A 9,105-nucleotide genomic window follows, 5' to 3' on the forward strand; every position below is an offset into this window, starting at 1 on the left:
CGCTAAATCAGTCAATTTACCACGATACCAGCGCTGGCATTGGTATCGATACTAGTGCATTAGGACCAATACTTTGTTTCTATCCTTTAAGTTTAGGATGCAGCACACTAAATTGTGGTAAATGAATCGGGGTTTGGTTTCTTGTTTTTTTGTTTTTTTGATATATAAAAATATACCTCAAACATTCCCCATATTAATGACATTCATCTCATAACTCATGACATGTTCTCCCCTACATAAACTGTCTTTATAGGCTGAATGTATCAGTAATACTTGCTGTGTATTTATGTACTTCACAGTGTAGCACACCACTGGTTAAAGAATGATTAACGCGTGTAAGAGGAGTTCGGGAAAAGACACATTATAATCTATTATAATAAGATTTTTATTTTGAATCTAATTAAACTGCGAGACAAATTATTTCAGCTTGCAGCAGGAATACATCGCTCCATTTATGTTTTATCTATTTGTTAATCATTACAAATATAACCGTTTTGTTTGTTTTTTTAAATAATATTTCTTACGAAGCGGGTGACGTTTGAGTCTGACCGCGCTGGTCAGCAGTTTAGCGTCGGTGACGTCAAAAGGAGGAGAGACTTTCGACCAATCAGAATCGTGGGTGCTGCTCATCTTCTGTAGTGTTTATAGAATGGGGAAGGTGAGCAGCTGCTCGGGTTGTGGTGATTAGAGGAGTTTCACATCTGGGTTCGCTCTCATTAACGTCAGAGAGAGAGGCTTGAGAAGAGAGGACCTGGCGGTTGAAACGAGTAGGTATTCAGGAAATTGTGCTGCCCGCAATTTTACATTTCTGTCAGTGTCGGTCAACCCGTCCCGCAGGAGCGGACGATAAAACATCAAGTTGGCTGGTTTGACTAGCTTTAGTAAAGCTTGTATTGCATGCTAACAATATTCGCGAGCGTCAACAGGCAGATTTAGTATCAGAGTTAGTGCTAGCGGTGTATGATATTAACCCAGGTAGCGTTTTAGTTCAGCGAGCTCCATGAATTAGCCGCTGCCTGTCTCATTGAGGCTTGATGCCAGCTGGACGGGAGCTAACTCATGTGCTAGCTGCGTGTCCGTGTCATGTGAGAGTGATGTGTTTGCCCACTGGGTTTGTATTGTCAGTCAATATCAGCATCGATGTTAGGTGGCACAGCAGTGATGTGCTAGCTTGTCTTCCTTGTGTGTTCTCAGGGCTTGTCTCGTTTGTTCAAGAGCTGCCGCCGGTTCTTTCCCTTGTTTTAATGATTAACCTATTTGCTTCCGTAGGATGGAGAGCGAGGATGACGCTATTCTCCGGCTCCGCAGCCGAGCCATTCCCACGATGCCTACCTTCCCTGACTTGAAAAGCTCTTTGGATGGGGAGCTCAGTCCGGGGAAAGGACAGCAAAGCAGTGAAGACAACCACATCACCAGCAATGGTGAGAAAATCTCAACTCCCTCATTAGTGGGGCCAGCCGAGAGGGCAGTGACCTCTGATACAGTGAATCTGTTGACTCAACAGCTCAAAAATCATCGTTTCAGTAAATTTCCCCTCTTGGGTCAAACGTATGACTAACTGAAAGTTTCATGTGTGATTAGTTCCTCTTAAGCAATCATCGTGATCTCTGGTTAACCCGGGCAAATGACGCCCAAGTTAGTCATGATGATCCAGTAAAGACAAAATGTAAAGGTGAGAAATGAAATACTGGTCTGACACCTACCTCGGGACTATATTAGTTCTTTGTATGCTTCTACGAAAGAGCTAAACACAAAGCATGATAATACAATGCACGTCTTTGTGACAACGTCAGCTATATTGTTGACTTTTTCTTGCGTGATGGGTGGAAAGCTACTGTGCTTAAAGTCATTTGTGTGCCTGACCTCAGTTAAAGTAAACAAACCTATTCATCATCAGACAGCTGTAAAGCCTAATGACCTACAGTAACCTTGACCACAATTAATTGCATTTGCTTAGCTTTCCGGCCACAGGACATGTGATTGTACTTGTTGCATGTTGTCATAGGTGTGTCTCCCTTTGGATTTTGCAACTTTGGATTGGAGACTGAAGACTTGTATGATGTAACTTCTGCTATGTCACAGACTGTAGCATTTTACAACACAGTAACCAAACCCACATTATACCGTTTTATTTATTTTACTGCCATTTTCAGTGTCAAAATACAGATATTATTACTGATAGTGATAGGAAAGTTTTGTACAGATGACATGATTGATTTAATTGACACTATTGCTAATTGCTGTGCCCAAAAATCAGAACTACATTTTAAAATAAGAAGATTACACATATGTTTTGGGGTTGTTGTTTTTTTTAACATATGTGTGTCTCATTCAATTTCAGGGAGGATTGAAGTGGAACACGTCATCAGCAAAAAACTACAACTGAAAAAGAAAGCAGAGGTTAGTCGTTTCTTTAAGAAATGACTCAACATCATGTCTTTTTTTGGGGGCGGGCTTTTTTTAAATTGCTTACTTAAAAGTGTACTAAGGAAATGTGAGCAATAGTGGATTTATTGCAGCTGATGTATTTCTGGTCATTAACCTGGGCCAGGACATCCCTGCGGTTATTTATTTGATGTCTTCTGTTACATTCATCATTTAAACCATGCAAATGTGAATCCTTGCTAGAATGATCAACATCATCTGATCCCCCCCCTGAAATGCTTGAGCAAGTATTCTGATCAATTCAGACCTCTTAAAGGTTGAATAAGAACATCGCACACTTAGACGCTGGACAACACTGCAAGCTATGTCTCTAATGTTTTTCACACTTGCTGTGTGTTTAAAATGCAGCGATAAAAGGCACTGAATGTGTCATAATGATAACGCAGAGCTGTTGCTTTTGTGCACAAACTTGGGTTTGAATTTAAGATGCAGTCAACGGTGCAGTAAATCCACTCTTGGTGAGGGCATATTTATAATATGTAAAATCAGTCGTTAAAAGTAGCTGTAAGGTGAGAAACTAATTTTGCATATACAGAAAGAAAATAATTATTGGCACAGACTTTCTATATTTTGTAACTTAATAACAATTTCCGTGTCCTTTTCTGTTGCCCAGTACTTGAAGAGTGACCTGATGCGTCAGTTTGACACGCAGGTCAATGATTTTATGGACAGTCTTATTGAGGAATCGACCAGCCTGGAGCCCGCACCGGTACCTGCTGTATTTTCACCTCCAATGTCAGACAAGGAGCGGAGCAAACTCAGGTACTGCAGCTTACTATGCTACCAAATGAAAAGCTGCATCTGGCGTTTGGTTACAGCAGATGCTAATGCCCTTCTACTTCCCACTCTCGTGTTAAAAAGACGACAGCTCATCACTGTGTTTTTCTGCAGGCACTTTCGTCCTCCTCACGGTGAGGGAAAGCTGTTTGTAAGCCGCAGATCCCTCCTAGAGTAAGTTGATGCAGTCTGGATACTTTATCACTCGTGTTTGCGACGGTGCTGTTGAAAGATGGTTTGTTGACTTCACAGTTCCTCACTTAGTCTTTTGTTTTTCCTCACAGTGAGCTGTTTGAGGTGAACCACATCAGGACCATCTACCACATGTTCATTGCCCTGCTCATTCTTTTTATCCTCAGTACACTTGTGGTAGATTTCATTGATGAAGGCAGGTAATATAAACCTGCTATGAATCGTTTCTCTTTTGATTCTGTGTTATTTGACTGTCTATTTCTGTTGCTTTTGTTGATAGACTACTGATGATTGCTTTCTCTCCTTCTGCCTTAGACTGGTGTTGGAGTTTGATCTGCTGGTCTATGCCTTTGGGCAGTTCCCTCTGGTGGTGTGCACGTGGATCTGCATGTTTTTGTCTGTGCTGTTTATTCCCTACACCCTGTTCTACCTGTGGGCACAGAGCCACTCTGGCTCCCACAGCCATCTCAGGTTGTATTCTTTGCTGTTTGGCGCTTTATTCCTGCTCTACCAAGCTCTGGGTCTAGGATTCCTGCCCACCTATACGGTGGTGACCAACAGTTTCCCGCCTGCGTCCTGCTTCATCATCATCCTGGAACAGGTAGATGAAGAGTCTAGTCTCTCTTCTGATCAGAATGGCTTAGTTTACATTTGTGAAGAGTCTTTGCATATATCTTGACATGCATAAGGCTGCCCTTTGAAATGTAGCTTCTTTGATTTGTATCTATTTTATTTGTATCTATTTAAGGTGCGTCTAATGATGAAAGCTCACTCATTTGTCAGGGAGAATGTACCAAGAGTCCTCGCATGGTGTAAAGAAAAAAATGGTACTTTTTGAATACAACCAGGTTTCCATTTACATTTATTATCAGACGGTGTGCTCACCTTTCCTCTCTGATGGCTTTTTGTTTGTTTGTTTGTGTTCATATATTTTCACTGTCATCTGCAGGCCCTGGTCCAGTGGTCCCTCAGGTTTCTCAGTATCTCTACTTCCTGTTTGCACCCACACTCATCTACAGAGACAAGTACCCCAGGTACTGTGTTTTGTTCTCTCTCATGGAGCATATATAGAACCCTTTTTTTGTTTTGTTTTACAGTAGAGCTGTAAAAGCCCCTTTCCTTTCTTGCCTACTACAGGAATCCGGTGATTCGGTGGGGCTACGTGGTCTCAAAATTACTTCAGGTACCAACCTCTGACACATTTATAGCAACTTCACTTAAATGTCCAAGCAGCTCATTACTTTTAAATTACATTTACTTTCTTGACCACTCCCACTCCACAGGTACTTGGCTGTCTGTTTTATGCCTATTACGTGTTTGTGCGGCTGTGCATACCTCAGTTTCGCAGCATCAGTCTGCAGCTGTTTGATCTGCGAGCCATGGTTCTCTGTGTCTTTAACTCAATCTTACCAGGTAAGATTAGAAACAAACTTTTGTGAAAACCTCATGTTTTATTTTTGATTTTATCTTTTCTCATATTTGAAGGCGAGAGATGTGTTATTGCTGTTTGTTGACCAATCATGTGTTTTTGGCAGGGGTGCTGGTCCTCTTCCTGGGATTCTTTGCCTTCCTCCACTGTTGGCTCAATGCTTTTGCTGAGATGCTTCGGTTTGCCGACAGAATGTTTTACAAGGTACTTGTTTTACCCTCGTTTTAAAATTTGGACTAAATCTTCTTTGTGCTCAGTGTTTGACTCGTGTGATTTTGACTACACGTTACAGGATTGGTGGAATTCGACCTCTTTTGCCAATTACTATCGCACTTGGAATGTAGTTGTCCATGATTGGCTGTACTACTACGTTTACCGGGACTTCCTGTGGGTAAGTGGCTCTTCTGTTGATGCAGCAGAGACTGTAAAAGCACACAATTGTAAACATGCACCAGCAGTCTTCATAAGTTTGCAGCTTGTTCAAAAATGTCTGAAATAAATTAATGCTAATGTAAGTGGAGTCAGTAATTTACTGAGTTTATTTAGCAGAGATGGAAAGGACACTGTACTCATAAATATACATGGATTAGTGTGTAATTATGTCTTCCAATAAACTGATGCATTCTCATAAACTGTCAGTTAATGTATTAAAAGTGCATAATGGTGGATTTGTGGTTTGTGGAAGCTGCCATGTTCCCTCACAGTATTTGAATACAATGGTTGGGAAAGACGTCTCCCTTCTGAATAATCGTGTTTTACATATGCGGCTAGAGGATGGCCACATGCATAAAAGTCTCTGGCGTTTGTGTGCCATGGATGTAAATTCATGTACGCACCTTCAGACATCATATCTGTGGCGTTCCCTTCACCAAAGAAACAAAAGCGCGAAGGAAAGAGACGCCACCCACCGGCATATTTTTAAATTGTCAAACAACGGGGAATAAACATGCTTGTTTATTGGTGAAATTTCTTATTGTCAGCAGATTACACATATATTCATCCTGGCTAAACCTCAAGCAGCTGTTTATAGGTAGGGATGGGTACCGACATAAACGGTAGTAACCAGACCGAAAAGCAGCGCACATTTTGGTGCTTTTTTTCCCTGAGATGTCACACACTTTGAATTCCAGCCAATCATTTTACCTTTCCAAGGATAGTAGGCGGGCCCAGGTACGTAGGTTCTTTTAGAGCAGAGCTACAGATTAAAAATGCCCAAGGCGAAGCGGTCAAAAGTCTGGCTGTACTTCACAGCAAAAGATGCAAACTCAGCAGCAACAAGTGCTTTAAGCTGATGCTGTGCAAAGGAGGTAACTCCTCGAATCTGATGAAATTTGGCACCGTTATCGGATAAAACCTAAACGATACCCATCCCTATTTATAGGTTGACATTATGCCAGGTAGTCTTGAGCTAAAGTGTCCTAAAAATCTGACTTTGCCTCTGTTAAACAGTTGGATTGCATTCTGAGTTTATTCACTAACAAAGTCCAGTGACTGACTAAAACATGTTTGTCGAACAGCAATCGTCAGAGCTTATATAAACTCAGACTGCAGTCTGTAATCCAGTGGCATCCAGCAGTGAGAACTTTACACGCTGTACTTTAAAAAACTTTCAAACTTAAAGTGGATTGTGCGTTTTGTTTTTTTTAACATTTGTGTTCATGTCTCTGTTTCCAGATCTCTCAGAAGCGCTGCCGACCAGCCGCCATGCTGTTCGTGTTTACAGTGTCTGCAGTGGTTCATGAGTACATTCTTGCAATTTGCTTTGGTTTCTTCTACCCTGTGCTCTTCTGCCTCTTCATGTGCTTTGGAAGTAAGAGACTTTGTCGCCTTTAATAAAAATGATATTACTTGAGTTGTACTGCATCAGATGATTGTGGTATCATGTCTGGGTCACGTAAACCCAGTCAAGTTAAATCTGTATGTCAGTTTTTCATTATCTTCTCTCTTTGTCCTCTCACAGTGATGTTCAACTTCATTTTGCATGACAAAAGGAAAGGCCCCATCTGGAACATAATCATGTGGACGTCCCTGTTCCTGGGTCAGGGAGTCATTATCTGTCTGTACTCTCAGGAGTGGTATGCCCAGCGCTACTGTCCCCTGAAGGAGGTACTGCTTATAAAAATCACATGATGTATATTCTTTCCAAAGATGCAGTGAAATTCAGTTATTCAGAGTGAGAGTAGACACAAATTCAGCTTTTAATTGTTATTTTTGTTCCAGCCTTCCTTTTTTGAGCTACTGAAGCCTCGCTCTTGGAGCTGTGAGAGGCCTGATGACAGACTCTGATGGGCTGTGACCTACAGCTGAGCTGCTGGGACGACGATTATTGCTGATCAGTATAAATGAGACCAGCCTGTCTGCTACTGTCACAACTTCTGGACTTTGTTTTATTTAAGGTTCATAGTTTATTTGAATGTATGGAAAAAGTCTCTGCCAAAAAAAAAGCCAGCAAAGTTATAATGATGCCTTATTTGTTTTAAGTTATCAACTCCAAAACAAAATCATCGTTCACACAACAGAACACGTGGACTCTTATTTTTATTCGTTCCTTAATCTTCTGACGTTTCCATATTCCCCTTTGCCTCGATAAACTGTGAAATCACTCCTTGTGCCATTATGAATGTGGCAATAGTGACATAGCAGCTGAATACAAACATTATTCACATATGCAGTAAAGTCTAATATTTAACAAGTGTTTACAGTTGCTACTCTACTGAAGGACAGTCGGTGTCACAGGATCAATGATATCTATTTCAGTGCCAATAAGAGTCAGTTTGAAAAAGACTGCCACTGTTTGCTGTTTTGTATAAAATCTTGATGTTTCAGTCAGTTAAAGAGGAAAACAGTGGGGACATTTCACTCACTAAGAAGTGGACCTGTGCAGAGTTAAACGCACCTAAGCTCCACATTTCCCGTTTTTCTGTTGATTTCCATGTATCAAGACACAAGTTGGAAGCAGGACATGCAATAATTGTATTTATACATAAAATTGTAGTTATAATCTAAAAATTTTGATCATGCACCGAATGTAAAGTGTGAAAGCGGAGCTTTATGGATCTACTAATATTGTGTGACTGGTGGATGTATTAATGATTAAGTTAAACAGGTTTGAACATACAATAACTGTCACTGAGGATAGTTAAGTGATGTGTTTTGTTCCGTGTTGCACAGTGATTTCAGAAATGTCTACTTCTGTAAAACTTGCAGTTGGCTGCTAAAATGTTTTAACACTGAGGTTGGAAGGACACTTGATCAGCACTAAGGGCTAAAACATTGTTATTTAAAGTGCACTGTTATGCATTTTGTTCTAGCCATTTCAGGTTAGTCAGACTTGGTTTCTGCTTTTAATTTTGAATGGGTTTCAGGCACTATTTGCATTATTTTGAATCAGCGGTCGTTACACATTGAAATGCATGATGACTGTGTTTATTTGTATGAATGAGGCCTGCCATACAAAGTTAAACCAGCAATAGAATGTGCTCTTCTAAAAAGTAAGTGACCACAAGGTGGCACTGTTTTAAAGCGTTTATTTTTAATCTCTGCACATTTTAGCGAGAGATTTCCAGATTTCTTTTCCAAAATAATCAAATATAATCACAAGCAAACTGTTGTTAATATTTACAGATAACGCAGACATTTTCAGGAAGCTTTCACACAGCTTCATCCCTTTACGATTTTATGAATAAATAGAATATTTATTACAGTGAAAGGCCAAATTGTATAAATCCTGTTTATTTGCATAAGAGGTTTATTTTCGGGGACCAGAGCTTTTCCTACTTACTGTGGTGTTTGTGTTCATTGTTATGTCTTCTGGCATTGAATCGACATGGGTATCGTGTCACGTGACATTTTTATGAATCATGTCTATCTTTGGATTGTAGACAAAGTTTTGATTCATTCTTTGCGCATCATGTACAAACTGAAGAATTTAAATAAAATGAAAGTATTTTATTTACACATTTTATTCAAGTGTATGTAATAGCCCATGTGGAAAATAAATAATGTCTTTATTGTGTTGATTTACATGTTTAAATTTCAAATACAGGTGTCTACGTTTAAATAACCTCTTGAAATCTGAAGAATATATGAAAAGGTATGCTGTTATACGTGTATTGACTTCAGATGTTTGAGCTGTATTTTTTTAATAAAGGAAATATATCCGTTTAATATTGATGAGTACATCGACTATATCATCTTAGTCATATGTTAATTAAACTTGGTAATCACATTCTTTTAAAAGTGGGGAAGAACTTCTAAACTTT

The 9,105-nt window shown here is 39.9% G+C and overlaps 1 protein-coding gene across 1 annotated transcript; it reads left to right on the top strand.

Annotated features, from left to right (window-relative positions):
* The first annotated feature begins 611 nt into the window (after positions 1–611).
* Positions 612–9,010, top strand: soat1 (sterol O-acyltransferase 1). The gene is made up of 16 exons (XM_004555084.3): positions 612–767; positions 1,270–1,421; positions 2,342–2,400; positions 3,059–3,207; positions 3,337–3,396; positions 3,507–3,614; positions 3,730–4,015; positions 4,163–4,241; positions 4,364–4,448; positions 4,552–4,597; positions 4,698–4,827; positions 4,950–5,047; positions 5,136–5,234; positions 6,518–6,653; positions 6,804–6,949; positions 7,064–9,010. Exons 2-16 carry the CDS (start codon positions 1,271–1,273, stop codon positions 7,127–7,129), a joined length of 1,698 nt encoding a protein of 565 aa, XP_004555141.3. The 5' UTR covers positions 612–767; position 1,270; the 3' UTR covers positions 7,130–9,010.
* Positions 9,011–9,105: the final 95 nt, after the last annotated feature.

This window comes from Maylandia zebra, linkage group LG23 (assembly GCF_041146795.1).
Source record: "Maylandia zebra isolate NMK-2024a linkage group LG23, Mzebra_GT3a, whole genome shotgun sequence".
Classification (NCBI taxonomy): domain Eukaryota; kingdom Metazoa; phylum Chordata; class Actinopteri; order Cichliformes; family Cichlidae; genus Maylandia; species Maylandia zebra.

Excerpts from the sequence above, each read along its gene's own strand:
- soat1 (XM_004555084.3), top strand. The coding sequence starts at position 1,271 with ATGGAGAGCGAGGATGACGCTATTCTCCGGCTCCGCAGCCGAGCCATT. Across the intron at positions 3,397-3,506 it reads AGCCGCAGATCCCTCCTAGA|TGAGCTGTTTGAGGTGAACC; the intron begins GTAAGTTGATGC and ends TTTTCCTCACAG. Across the intron at positions 6,950-7,063 it reads GCTACTGTCCCCTGAAGGAG|CCTTCCTTTTTTGAGCTACT; the intron begins GTACTGCTTATA and ends TTTTTGTTCCAG.